Source organism: Chrysemys picta, chromosome 1 (genome assembly GCF_011386835.1).
Source record: "Chrysemys picta bellii isolate R12L10 chromosome 1, ASM1138683v2, whole genome shotgun sequence".
Classification (NCBI taxonomy): domain Eukaryota; kingdom Metazoa; phylum Chordata; order Testudines; family Emydidae; genus Chrysemys; species Chrysemys picta.
In genome coordinates this window covers 112,087,160-112,101,852 of record NC_088791.1, presented here as the reverse complement: position 1 = coordinate 112,101,852, position 14,693 = coordinate 112,087,160, and the positions used below count along the sequence as shown (strand labels likewise).

At 44.8% G+C, this 14,693-nt stretch overlaps 2 protein-coding genes and 1 long non-coding RNA gene across 52 annotated transcripts in view; 1 reads left to right on the top strand and 2 right to left on the bottom strand.

Annotated features, from left to right (window-relative positions):
* The window catches only part of DCP1B (decapping mRNA 1B), a 57,183-nt gene that overhangs the window by 6,946 nt on the left and 35,544 nt on the right, over positions 1-14,693 (top strand). For 9 of the 17 annotated variants that reach the window (XM_065582863.1, XM_065582907.1, XM_065582854.1 and 6 more), the window contains 2 exons: positions 67-137; positions 537-664. In XM_065582863.1, coding sequence (XP_065438935.1) covers positions 568-664 — 97 coding nt within the window. In that variant the 5' untranslated portion in view covers positions 67-137; positions 537-567. The remainder of the gene's footprint in view (positions 1-66; positions 138-536; positions 665-14,693) is intronic. The other 8 variants (XM_065582897.1, XM_065582844.1, XM_065582851.1 and 5 more) reach the window with 1 other exon arrangement.
* Positions 1-14,693, bottom strand: part of CACNA1C (calcium voltage-gated channel subunit alpha1 C) — a 723,794-nt gene that overhangs the window by 707,422 nt on the left and 1,679 nt on the right. The gene's annotated exons all lie outside the window — the stretch shown is intronic.
* On the bottom strand, positions 2,003-14,331 carry LOC135981282 (uncharacterized). The gene is made up of 3 exons (XR_010598228.1): positions 11,760-14,331; positions 4,017-11,513; positions 2,003-3,797 (listed from the first exon to the last, which is right to left on the bottom strand). It is a non-coding gene; the product is annotated as an uncharacterized LOC135981282 (long non-coding RNA).

Below are 14,693 nucleotides of genomic sequence, written 5' to 3'. Positions count from 1 at the left end.
AAAAAGTAAACATTGTAATTAATTTTGTTCCACAACTGTATCTCCATTATCCCTTTTCTGCTGCAGTGGGAAAGTGTAGACCAGTTCTGATCCTTGGATACTATGACACCAATGATCTGAGGACAAGTTTAACATTAGTAAGTTATTGCCCATTCCTAAAGTTGTAGGCCTTAGAACTTGCTGTGAATGCAGGGCATGCACAAATAATTAGGATTATGACTAGAGGCTTTGGGACTCAAACTATAGCACCTCAGATGCTGCAGATTGTGTATAAAAAAAAACAATAATTGTGGCCACAGTTATCTATGTCATTTTTCATATAGAGCTTACGGGTTTGAAGAAAGCAAAAGGATTCCACAAAGGAACCAAAAATTCTGTCAGGCTCCAAGACTGTTATTCAGTTTCCTCCCTGGCAACATAGTTAGAATTTATATAACAACTTCTATTGAAATAATAATTTTGGAGCACTGTCTGACAAAGAAGTGGTACTCATATTTTTCCTTGACTTGCTATGATTTCTGCTTGGTAATTTACAGATCAGCTTCTCCCAGGCATGGCTTCACCATTATGAACAGGCTGAGCATGGAAAATCGAACAGAACCCATCACTAAAGACCTAGATTTCCAGCTGCAGGACCCTTTTCTGCTTTACAGAAATGCCAGATGTGAGTCTCTCTCTTCTATCCATTGGGTAAAGTGTTTGAGAAATAAACTCTTTAAAGCATTCCAATGACTGCTAGTGCATTTAGTCTATGGCTTTCAAGAGCTGACATTGGCTTGTTCAGGAATTGCAACCCAGAGGGGCAAATTTCGATATTTGACATGCCAAATCAAGGGAGGAGTGGCTCTTTTTTTTTCCAAAGTGCCTCTCTTCTTGAGAAAGTAGGTAAACATTGTTAAGCCATTAATCCGTCTCTTGGCTGACAAATAGTAGACTTTATGTGCTAAAATACAGTATAATATAGATATATGTAGAAATCTTGTCATGCAGTATGTTTTTTTGAGTGTGTCTGAATTGGTATTTGGAAGACTTCCCTTAAGGGGAAGCCACTCAAGATGGGGTGGTATAGCTGATCTCTGATTTCATTGTGTATGCTGGGCAACACTGGAAAAACACTGCCAATTCAAAATGCTGCCTTCTGGTTTGGCTACAGCTCTCTACCCTGTTAGCCAAACTAGTGGGTGTTATTGACTGTTGCTCTCAGGAAGGAAGGCAGGTTTGTCCATCCGTTTTTGGTTGACTGGCTCATTCCAGGCTAGGATCTGCAGGCATTAGCAGTATATAAGGTTCAGTCTTTCCTGGGGTTATTGGAGCCATCTGACTGTCACAAACAAGGGCCAAGAGCTTCCTGAAGCTCTCAGGAGCTAGTTTGCCCAAGAGGCCATTTCAGTGTGTAATTAGGCAAAGCTTGCCTGCAAGAGCCAGTGGTTCAGAAAATGAAGGGTTATGTCTCTGCACTCATGCAGGAGATCTGTACCATGGCACAGGCTTGTCTTCAGGTCCTAAACTTTAAAACAGTTTGTATGGAGTCCTCTGAACCTGCCTTTGTGTGCATCTGAAATCTAGAAGTGTTCCAGTTGGATGTGATAGAACCAGAAGATATGTCATAGTATCTCACCTGCAGCACACTGGGTTATATTCATCAGAGAGACTATCTATTCCCAAATATAATTTGAAGCAGGAAAATGCAGCAAGAGGGAGTTCAGTGGCTCTGAATCACTGTGTGGTAGAAATGATTGTGGAAAAGTGAGAACATCATGAACTGTCAATAAATCCTCTACCTTTTGAAAGTATCTGAAAAGCTGAAAAAGAGGTGAGTGGTGGTACTTGAAATTTCCCAGGGAAACTGAAAGTAAATCCAGAGAACATCACCAGGCTGCCCCATGCCTCTACTTGTAGCCATTTAGTAAGATTTTAGAACAGTAAGTAAGGTAGGGACTAGTTATCACTCCAGTTGGTGGATTTTTAAGCTTCTTACCTATATACATGCAAAGTATTTCCCTTATGTTATGTGTATATATCATTGTAAAAATTCCCAGTGGTTTTTGTGTGTGTGTGTGTGTGTGTATGCTTAAAACTTACATTTTGATCTTAGATTTAAGAAATGAGAATAAGATCTTGTCATTTGTACTAACCTTTGTCTCTTTTCAATGGTCAGAAACAATAATTAATGATAGTGAGAGTCTATTATAACGGTGTAAAACACACTAACATAGAGGGAACAAGAAGACATCCCTGAACACTGTGTTATAGACAAAATGAGCATTATTTGATGGTAGCATAATTCATTAAATTTTCTTCTCAAAATGTAAACTATATATTCCCTGCAAGACATGCCAGAATTTTAGAACTTCAAGATCATAATAGCACCAACTCCTTACAGTTGGTCAGTGCTCAAGCTATTTGTCTCTATTTCTAGATCTGAAGTAAGTCTACCTTCTATATCCCCCTGCCCAGCTCATAGGTCTGTCTGGTTGGGATTCCTGTGTTGGCCACAAGGCAGCTCAGGGCTGCTGATGTTTGTAGTGGATTTTTTGTTGATTTTTTTGTTGGTTTGTTTTCATGAAAAAACAGACAGTGAAAAGTACAAAGAAGTAAATGACTTGACTTGTATATGTTTCCAAATACCACACATTTCATGAGGTCTCCAGTAGAATTATGGAATTATGCAGTTTTACAACTTCTCAAAGCAGCGAGACCATCCAGTACAAATCCAGACAATACTATATACATATAACATATTATGTTGGGGGTAACAGTAATAAAATAGGAGAAGACATAAATGAATAGGGAAAGGAGGGGACTGGGGTGGGAGGAGGGGAAAAAGAGGAGGGATTAGGTGGAATGAAGGTTTAGCATTCTATGACTATTAGAAAAACACCTTACCAATTAACCTCCAGAAAATAAGAGCAGTCTGCAGTGCTTTCCTGCATTTCAGTGCAGCCTGAAGGGCAATGCACTGAATGCAGACAAAAAGTGTTCCTATAATCGCTTGTCATGTACTGGAGAGTGCAGGAAAAGAGACATAGCAGCAGACTCTCGCAGACCCATATGTGGTTAGAAAGAAACCTTATCTCCTTCTCAGCTATATACACATAGATGGGGAACTAGACTGCAGGATAGACAGGATGAGTCACAACCAGAATCATCTGGAGAATGACAGCTGTTGGGAAGCATAGTATTATAGTTACTTATTTATATTATCTTATTTATAGTACTGTAGCACCTAGAGGCTCCATTGTACTAGTAGTTGTACAGGTGTATAGTAGGAAACAGTACCTGACATAAAGAGTTTACAATCTAAATTTAAAGATCAGATGCAACAATTATATTTAACAAACATGTTGAGAGGATGGGAGAGAGAGAGGACAGGGAAGCAGTGACACAAACATGTTTTTGCATAAATTAGCTGTGCTCATGAATTGGCAATATATGGTTATCCAGAGAATATGAAGATCCCAAAATTCTTCTTTCCAATTAGGGATCCCTTAGCCATGAGAGCCAATACCTTCTTGCAAGCATAGCACTTCGTCTTAGCTTATGCCTTCTCTCTGGTGAGGGTAAGATAGAGAAAGCACCAAGATCCTCATCCACTATACTTCTGGTATTGTAAAAGTTCCTTCCACCTTTCCATACTATCTTGGGGGTACTTTGGGATCTTAGCCAACTTCTTGGGGACCAGGATGCATGTTGAACTCACTGATCCTTCAGATTTGTGCACTTCCTCCATTTCAGAGTTATCTGGTTAACATTCCCTCATAAACTTGTATATCAGAGACAAGACATTGATAGAGAAACTCTCAGCTTCTACAAAAAGAAGAACAGGAGTACTTGTGGCACCTTAGAGACTAACAAATTTATTAGAGCATAAGCTTTCGTGGACTACAGCCCACTTCTTCGGATGCATAGGCTGTAGTCCATGAAAGCTCTAATAAATTTGTTAGTCTCTAAGGTGCCACAAGTACTCCTGTTCTTCTTTTTGCGGATACAGACTAACACGGCTGCTACTCTGAAACCTCTCAGCTTCTAGAAACTTAATTCTCCACACTGAATGCCAAGTCCAAATATTGGGACTTTCAAGATCTATAGAAGATGAAAGAGCAGCTCGGAGGTTTGAGTTGTGTGGGTTTTTTTTTTTTTTTTTTTTTTTAAATAGAGTTAGTGTTTTGGGAGGGAGGGTGGGTCTTGTTTTTACTTGTTTTTTTTTTTTTTTTTTTACCATGACTCAATTATTTTGAACTTGTCAGTGAAAGATATTCTCACTCTAACTTTCAGGTCTTCTTTGAGTGCTTGTTCATGTCGATTCCAATCAGGTGTGTTTGTGTGTGTGTGTGCGCGCACATGCACGGTAGCTGGAAGATTTTTCCCATAGCAGCATCCATCGGGTTGGTCCAAGCGCCCCCTGGAGTCATGCCTTCATAGTGCTCAGTATAGAGCCCTGCTGACCTGCCATCCCCCTCCGTTCCTTCTTATCACCAGTGACAGCAGGCTGAAACTTCCCATAGCCCTTGCTTTAGCAAGCGCATTCAATTCCAATTGTCTGTATATAGTTAGTTATCTTAGTAGTTACTAGTTAGTGATTAGAGTTGTTGGGGGTCTCTACCCCCTTCTGACTCCCCGGAGCCGTGGTATGTCGTGGTCCCCGGGGTTTAAAAACTGTGTGTTCTTCACAAAGCATATGCCAAAGAGCGGGCCACACTCCTCATGTTTACAGTGCCTAGGGGAGGGTCACCAAAAGAATTGCTGTAAGAACTGCCGCGAGTTCCGCCCTAGAACTCTTCAAGAAAGGGAGCAGTGGCTTAAAGTGATCCTCATGGAGGCAGCTCTACGCCCCCATTCTGACCCGGCTCCTAACACTTCCTCGTCAACGCGGAGCACCCTAGCACCATCATCGAGTTCAGTGCCGAGAAAGGACTCGTCCTGGGGCTCTCGACACGTCACCTCCCGAGGCCCAGCAGAGAGCAGGCACTGGTCTCACTCGCTGGTGCCTCAGAAGAAAAAGGAGCCGGACAGTCGGTCACCTCCGGCTAAATCTAAGGAAGCGACACCCCAAACAGGCCACAGCTCGGAATCCCCCATTAGAGCCCCGTTGACTCCTGCTCAGGCGAGGCAGTTGAGTTCAGGCCCCCCACATTCACTGGTTCAGCGGAAGTTTTTGAAGCTGCTCGGGATCTACTGCACCTTACGGCGCCATTCTCGCCCCCTAGGAGGGAGGAACCTTGGGGGCGGGCGATCCCACCCCGCCCCCAGGTGCAGTCAAGAGGGACGCCGGCAATGATGTCCAGGCATTCTCCCTCGCCATGTCCTTCAGCACCAGCCCACTCGGACAGAGAGCTAGTGGCTCCCCAAGCTCTTGACGCTCGAGGCACGGAAGTTCGGCTCCTCCGTGGTCTTCAGTCTCGTAGTCAGAGTCTGACTCCTACCACTCTCAAAGGAGTAGGAGCCAACGATTGAGTTCAAGGCAAGACAGGCGAAAATCCACTACAGTGGTCATTCTGGACCCCCTGGGCCTTTCACCAAAGCCAGGGAGGGATCCCAGGACACCACTCCTAAGCGCCTACAGTGGCCTCAGCCACATTCATCCCACCATCACCCATGCAGCTCGCCTCGGCTCCTGCCCACACACCAACACAGGGTCTGGGCATTAAGGCTGAGGAGGTGGTCGAGGAGGCTGATCCCATGGTGGAGATCCTTGCCTCCTCAGGACCTTCTCGTATTGCCCTACCACATATTAAGACTATTGTGGATACCACCAAGACCCTCTGCAGACCCCAACTTCCTTGTCACCCACTGCCAAGCACAATGAGAGGCGTTATTTCGTACCTTCCAAGGAGTATGAACATTTGTATTCCCATCCACCTCCTGACTCTCTTGTCGTGGACTCTGCTAATTGGGGTGAGCGGCAGGGTTTCCAGGGGCCCACCCCTAAAAACAGGGAGGCTAAGCGACTCGACCTTGTCAGGAGAAAGGTCTACTCTATAGGGGTTCTTCAGCTCCATATTTCAAACCAGCAGGTCATCATCAACAGGTACTCATATAATACCTGTGTGGTGATGGCCAAATTTTCAGAGCTCCTCCCTTCAGACACCCAAGCCGAATTCTTGGCCTTGGTGGAGGAGGGAAAGCTAGTCTCCCAAGCTTCCCTCCAGGCTGCGTCGGACGGTGCTGATGCCGCCACTAGGGTCGTGGTTATTGGAGTGGCCATGAGAAGGGGCTCCTGGCTCCAAGTCTCGGGGCTCCCTTATGAGGTCCAACAGACCATTCAGGACCTCCCATTTGAGGGTGACTCTTCTTCCTCTGGTAAGACAGACAAGAGGCTGCATAGCCTGAAAGACTCACGAGCCACTCTCAGATCTTTGGTTCCTGCACACTCCCATCACACAGCGGAAACACTTTAGGCCGCAACCTCCTCAGAAGTTCTATCAGCAGAACCTCCAGGACGGTTCTCAGAGGAGGAGCAGGAGTGGCAGGAAAAGACAACACTGTCCTCAGGCCATGGGTCTGGCCAACCCAAACCACCTTCCGGCCCCAAACCGACTTTTTGAAGGTGCGGTCGAGGACGGCGCACCAGAACAAAAAACTGGATCTACCCCGCCTTACCTTTTCCTCCAGACGGTCCCCTTTCTACTATTCATGGTCCCATATCACTTTAGACCACAGGGTGTGCCGCACAGTAGAGAGGGGATACTCCATCCAATTCTGTGCCCTTCCGCCCTCCCTCTTCAGTGACCCTTCTCACGAGCAGCTCTTTATCGAGGAGGTGCAGTAGCTCCTATCTCTAGGGGCAGTGGAAGAGGTTCCTCAGGAGCTTTTATTCTTGGTATTTCCTAATACCGAAGGTCTGAGGCCGCCTTTGGCTTATCTTGGACCTGCGAGAACTCAACAAGTTCGTGAAGAAACTCAGTTTCCGCATGGTCTCCTTGGCCTCCATCATCCCCTCACTGGATTCAGCAGACTTGTATGCCACCCTCGACTTGAAAGACACATATTTTCATATCGTAATCACTCAGCCCCACAGGAAGTACCTCAGGTTTGTGGTCAACAGTACCCACTACCAATTTACCGTCCTTCCGTTCGGCCTGGCAGCAGCACCTCGAGTCTTTACTAAGTGCATGGCAGTCGCCACCGTGTTCTTGCGCAGGCATCAGGTACAGGTGTTTCCGTACCTCGACAACTGGCTGATCATGGGCCGCTCCAGGACCCATGTGGAAGCTCAAGTCAGAGTCATCAGAGCCACCTTCGACAACCTGGGTCTCCTTCTAAATGAAGCAAAATTGACTCTGTCCCCCATCCAGAGGATAGTTTATAGGGCAGTACTGGACTTGACCCAAGCCAGGGAATACCTGTCAGAAGCAAGGTTTCAGGCCCTAACTGATATCATTTGAGGCCTCAGACAGTTTCCCACCACCACAGCAGGAAACTGCCTGAAGCTTCTCGGACACATGGCTGCCTGTACCTATGTGGTACAGCATACCAGACTCAGGCTTCGACCTCCTCAGTCATGGCTCGCGTCAGTGTATCGCCCAGCCCAGGACAGCTTGGACAGGATCGTGACCCTGCCTTGCCCAGTCCGTGACTCCCTCCTGTGGTGACTTGACCCTCAGAAGTATGCTCAGGGGTCCTCTTCACCACTCTGCAGCCATCTCTGTCGCTAATGACGGACGCATCAGACTTGGGCTGGAGAGCACATCTGGGAGACGCAGGACTCAAGGCCTCTGGTCTCAAGCGGACCGGGGTCTCCATATCAACATCAGAGAGCTCAGAGCGGTGCATACTTAACGGGACAATGTGTATCAGTCATGACGGACAATACAGCAGCAATGTTCTATATCAACAAGTAGGGGGGTGTATGCTCCTCTCCCCTGTCCCAGGAAGCCCTCATGCTGTGGGACTTCTGTGTAGAACATTCAGTTGTACCTCCCTGGGGTACAGAACAAGCTGGCAGACCACCTCAGCAGGTTGTTTCACAGCCACGAGTGGTCCCTTTGCCCGGACGTTGCAATTTTAATCTTCCAGAGTTGGGACTTTCCCCAGATAGACCTATTCGCCACGCAACACAACAGGAAGTGCTAGCAGCTCTGCTCCTTCCAAAATCACAACCAGGGCTCCAGAGTGGACGCATTCCTCCTCCATTGGGGAGGTTCTCTCCTATACGCCTTTCCGCCCATACCATTCGTTCACAAGGTACTTCTAAAGATCCGGCAAGAACGAGCTCAGGTCATATTGATATCACCAGCCTGGCCACATCAGCACTGGTACACATCTCTCCTAGACATGTCTGTGGAAGCCACGATCACCCTGCTGCTCTTCCCGGACCTTCTGACACAAGATCATAGTCGTCTTCAACATCCAAACCTCGAGTTGCTTCACCTCGCGGTGTGGAAGCTCCATGGTTGAACCCGTTGGAGCTTTCCTGTTCAGACTAGGTTAGATAGGTCCTCCTTGGCAGCAGAAAACCCTGTACAAGAGCCACATACCTTGCCAAGTGGAAGAGATTTTCAGTCTGGTCGGCGCAGCGCCATTCGTCCCCGACACTAGCCTTGGTGCTGCTTATTCTGGACTACTTCCTCCATCTGAAGCAGCAGGAGCTCTTGATGTCATCAGTAAGTGTGCACTTAGCTGCCATCTCGGCCTTCCACCCTGGTGCAGAGGGCCGCTCTGTGCTTGCTAACCCTATGGTCAGCTGGTTTTTAAAAGGGCTCGACAGACTGTACCCTAACATCCGTCAGCCTATCCCTGCCTGAGACCTCAACCTGGTCCTTTCTAGGCTCATGGGACACCCCCACCCCCCGTGGAACCATTAGCGACATGCTCCCTGCTCTACCTCTCTTACAAGGTGGCGTTCCTGGTAGCAATATTCTCGGCCAGGAGGGTGTCTGAGCTCAGGGCCCTCCCATCAGAGCCTCCCTACACCGTGTTCTATTAGGACAGGTTCAGCTCAGGCCTCACCCTGCTTTCCTCCTGAAGGTTGTGTCGCAGTTTCACATCAACCAGGACATCTTTCTCCTGATATTCTACCCTAAGCCACATTCCAGCGGTAGGGAGCAGAGGCTCCACTCTTTGGAGGTCCACAGGGTGTTAGCCTTTTATATCGAGAGAACAAAACCGTTCAGAAAATCGGTCCAGTTATTCGTGTCAGTGGCAGACAGAATGAAAGGTCAGCCTGTGTCATCCCGGTGCATATCATCATGGATAGCGTCCTGTATTCGTGAGTGCTACAACTGGCAGGTGTTCCTGCACCTCCAGTCACTGCACACTCCACCAAGGTGCAGGCTTCATCAACAGCGTTCCTGGCTCAGGTTCCCACTCAGGAAATCTGCAGGGCAGCGATGTGGTCCTCCATCCATACTTTCGCTACGCACTAAGCGATTACCCAGCAGGCCAGAGATGATGTGGCCTTCAGATGAGCAGTGCTCCAATCAGTGGAAGACTCCGATCCCACCACCTAAACTTGGGCTTGTGAGTCACCTGATTGGAATCGACATGAACAAGCACTCGAAGAAGAAAAAAATGGTTACTCAAACTGTTGTTCTTAGAGATGTGTTATTCATGTCCACTCCAATAATCACCCTCCTTCCCCTCTGTCAGAGTAGCCAGCAAGAAGAAACTGAGGGGGTGGTGGGTTGGCAGGGCTCTATATTGAGCGCCATGAAGGTGCGGCTCCAAGGGGTGCCCGGACCAACCTGACAGATGCGGTTATGGGAAAAATCTTCTGGCTACCGTGCACGTGCGCGCGCACACACCTGATTGGAATGGACATGAACAACACATCTCGAAGAACAACAGTTACAACAAGGGGAGTAGCTTGTTTGTTTGTTTGTTTTTGTTTTTTTGTTTTGTTTTGATGGGTGGATTTCAAAAGGTTTGTTTGATCATTGTTCCGGAACTAACAATTTAGTAGCAATCTTAGCTGCTCTTGTGATGTCTTTCTCATCTTTCATCATCCTTAAATTTCAAAACTCCTTAGCTTTCCTGAATTAATGGTCATTTCAGCATTGGGACTTAATCACTGGCTTCATTTAGATAAGTGTTAAGCTGAGACTACTGTTTTCATGCTAAGCTTTGTTCTGTTGTTACCTCATCCTCCCAGTATCCTAAATTCTGTTTCTCTGTCTTGTATCTCTTGTGACCATCCTGTAACCTAGGCTGTCAGCTTCCTGGGATGTGGACAGTTTTCTTTGTTTCTTCAGTGAATGTGTAACTATGGTTTTGGTTGTGTCATCTGCAGGGACTGAATCTGGGACTTATAGATCTGAAAGCATGAGCATATACTGCAGATCTCCTTAGATCCGGGACAGTGGCAGACTCATAAATATGGTGCAGCCAATTGAAAGGGAGAAAGACCCAAACTCTGCTAGCATGAATTACGCTTAATACGGTGGGGCACTGACCAGTGTTTCCCTCTAATTTTTCCCACCCACGTGCGGAATGAATTTTATGTGCACCAATATGGACGTTATGTGTGAGAGGTTTGGAGTGTGGGAGGGAGCTCAGGGGTGGGGCCAGGGATGAGGGGCTCGGGGTTGGGGCAGAGGGTTGGGGTGCAGGAGTATGAGGGCTCCGGCTGGGGTTGCGGGCTCTGGGGTGGGGCCGGGGATGAGGGGTTTTTGGTGCAGGAAGGTGCTCTGGGGCTACAACAGGGAGAGAGGACTCCCCCCAGCTCTCTCTCCCCGCAGCAGCTCCGGGGCTGGGGCCACAGGATAGGCAGATTCAGGCTGGAGGAGGGGCGCTGTGGCAGGGCCAGGGCTGGGTAGGGGTGCCCCGGCCATGGCAGATCTTGGTACCCCAGGCTGCGGCAGAATTGGGGTCAAGGGAGGGGCACCCCGGCCACGGCAGGTGCGGGCCGAGCCTGGGTTCGGACTGCCCCTCATCCAGCTCATCCTCTCCTGGCTGTGGCAGGTCCCCGGGTGGGTTCCCTGTGCCTCTGCGCAGCGCTAAATAGGCTGCCACACAGCCGCGCAGCTTACAGGGAATTTGGGCACTGATTAGGATTCCTAGGTGTGACTATAATAGAAATAATTATAAATGGCTTTACAGACCCTGAAAGATCATCTTTTAAACAGTACATAAATATCTCTTGCAACTAAATTTCATTTGTAACTACAGCTAGTTCAACTCAGAACTGAGGAACTTGTTGTTCTGCCTATCCTCAAATTTTGCAGATTTACACTCAGTTGATGTTTTGGCAGCTGGCCAAAGAAGTAACCTAAAATGTCTTTACTTTTTTCAGTCTTCATTCTTTGTCTCAGGAAGGGAGCTTTGTTAAATACCATACTCAGTGGGCAAGTGATTGCAATCTCTTTGGACAAGATTATACTTCTTGTTAAATTAGATTTACTATGCTTGTGCCTTGATGACCTTAAGCTAGAACCCATCTCTGTTGGGAGAACTCATTTTAGAGTCTGTTAGAATGGAGTTCATTTCAGTGCACCTTTCTAATTTAAAGGAATTCTGGTTAACAATAATTTACTCAATTGTTTTCATTGTGAGAAAGAAAATGGACATTTTTAGACCTTCTGCCCTTGACGGACAATACAGCAGCAATGTTCTATATCAACAAGTAGGGGGGTGTATGCTCCTCTCCCCTGTCCCAGGAAGTCCTCATGCTGTGGGACTTCTGTGTAGAACATTCAGTTGTACCTCCCTGGGGTACAGAACAAGCTGGCAGACCACCTCAGCAGGTTGTTTCACAGCCACGAGTGGTCCCTTTGCCCGGACGTTGCCCGGACGTTGCAATTTTAATCTTCCAGAGTTGGGACCTTCTGCCCTTGACCTGTTGAGGCTGAATTCCTTTAGTAGAAGTATCAATGTTAAAGTGGAGAGGAGTATCGGCACAGTTGTCCATCCTGGGAGAGTTATGTTACTGGACTAAATAAGCCTTTCTGAATTGTACATTTAACTAGTTGGGACGGGTGTGGATTTTTGATGTAACTACATTACATACAAAATCATACATTTTAAATTTGTAGTTTGTTTAAATGAAAAATGGGTCCATATTCAATCAGAAAACTTCTAATTTTTAAAAAATGTGGTTTTTAGGCACAGAAGCAACATGTTCTTTGTATCCCTATGACTTAAAAGAAAGACAAGTTGTTGTGGGGATTGTTTGGATTTTAAAAGTAGATGGCACATCGGGTCAGAATATCTAATTCCATTAAAGAAGACACCTTTATGGCCCAAAGTCCTTTTAAAACATTCATAAATATTTTGTTTGTATGAAGTAATGTTGTTTTAAAGTGAGAATGGTGAAACTATGTAAATTCAGGTCACTGGACACAGAGGGCTTGCTCATACCAGTAGGCTTTTTTTATATCCATTGATTCCCAGTTAACTCAAGATAGATAATGCGTTTGTAAAGTCACTCCACAATAGTTTGTTCCAGAATACAAATGTTTGTGGTTGAACCTAACCTGGGTCCTAGAGAGAGATCTTTGCTACAAAAACAATTTCAAATTCCACCTATCTAGAGGGTCTGCAATTTTTTCTTCATTCTACAATATACTCTTTTTTTTAAAAAATGCTTCTTTTTTCCATTGTTAACATAAAGCAATAACAGCTTGTATGCCAATGATAATCTTGCCTCCCACTAAACAAGAACAGCAGCAAAGGTAGGTATTGACCCCGTCCTTCACTTCACTTCTTTTTATTTTATGTTAAAAAGGGAAAATAAATTAAATGGGTAGAAAATACTTAAGTAATAATAAGATTGCACTGTTAAAACCAGGTAAGGAATAGCTAATGCTGCTATTGGTATTTTAACCTATTAGCTATGTCATGTTGAATATGTATTATTTTCTATACCTGTTTTACTGGTTATGCATACAGTTTAATTGTATTACTGATTGTCATTAACTGATACCATAAAATAGGATACGCAACTTAGAAATTTACATTTTCTCTTTTATGTCACTTTGTCTGCAACCTTAGTGTTGATTTAAGATTTTTTTTTTTCTTGCTCTTCCTCTTTCTTATAAAAATTTTTTTTTAAAAAGCCTTCTTTGGTCTCCTATCTTTCCTGGCTATTTAGAATCCTTTGATATAGGTGTGAAGACAATCTAAAGTCTGCTTAGGAGAGAACAACTCCTCAGAACATGCTAGTCTGTGAGGAGTGCTTGGGGAAGAGGGGCTCAACTTCTTTCTGTAGTCATTGTGAGAACTAGAACTTCTTGTTCCTATCTTCAAGATGTTACCTCTCCTGTCTAGCATTCATCTGAACTAATTGATTGTCTGTCTGTCTGTCTCTCTCTCTGGAGGTCAGAATTTGATTCCCTAAATTGGCTAATAAAAGCAATTGCTATTAATGCTCTATTCCCCCATCCTCCTTCCCCCTATTGTATTCTACTCCCCTTAATGGATGTAGCAAATAAATCACCTGAGTAAGATCAAATAGGAGAATAGGTAAGGATAGAAATGGGGGGTATTAAGTTATATTTTTATAGAGTTCTGTGAAACTCACCCCTATTTATTTGTTTAAAGATAGCAAAAATCCTGAATGCTTACCTGTAGGTGTTTGTAGTTGTTATACCAGGAGTTTTATGGCTAGCTGGAACTGTAGGACTCTGTCTGGCAATTAATTGTCAACAGATGCATTACTGTGCAGGCTCAAAACATATATGTAGGATCAGGGCCTTTATTAGGAAATAGGAATAGCTAGCTACCTACTGTCTCAGTCAGGTTGCATTATATAGAATATGAATGTAAGACACAATCCCTCTCCCTTTGAAGTCTATAGCAAAACTCTAATTGACTTCAATGAGAGTAGAATCCCACTGTGAAATGTCAAGTTTGAAGAGCACAGGATCATTCACTGCCGGCAAAATAAGCATGTGGTGTATATACATCAGTAACTATAATGCAATGAGTAAATAATGAAAAAGCGGAGTGGGAAAACATTCACAGTTGGTCATATTTTCCCCTTTCCTCATATAGAGGGCATTGAACAGACCTGTTCTGTTAAGCACTCTTTTAAAATATTTGGAATTTCGCTTTTAATTAATGTGGATAGGAAATATAATTTCAGAATTATAGGATCTAAATCACAAAGGAGATGGATCTTTAAAAAACAGACAAAAGAGCAACAGCACACACATGCTTTACTCAGTGTTTTCCGAAGCAATTTTTCCAATTGCTTAGAACTTTATTTTTGTTATTAATGGTTCCCTTAAATCAAAGTGTATGCTCAATGAGGGCTATATATATGCCAATTCTTGTAGCCCTGTTTAAAAACAGGTTAAAATATTACAGCGGGAAAACAATATTTTTCCCCATGATTCACCACAATTACAGGGATTTTGTTCAAACTGTAAAAAAAAAAAAAAAAAAAAAAAAAAAAAAAAACTTTCTGCACAGTCTGATCTGAGCATGGAAATCTTCAACTGGAAAGGTGAACATTTTATGAAGACCTGTGTATGTGAAAATGGATGTGTTATGGTAACAGTTTTGCAACCTTACCTATAGTGGGTAAAGCTGTCATTTTCAAGTATCCCTATTGCCTGATAAAGCTGTTAATCCACAAGAAAAAGAAATGCCTCTCTGCTAATGTGAATTTTCAACTATGTGGAATAATGGACTTGATTTGAAAGTCAGTGAAATTGTATGGCATGTGAGAAGAAACAGACTGAAGCTAAAGATAACAATGCTATGTAGACTTTCAGTGGCTGATGGTGATTTTGTATTCTGTGGGATTATATCCC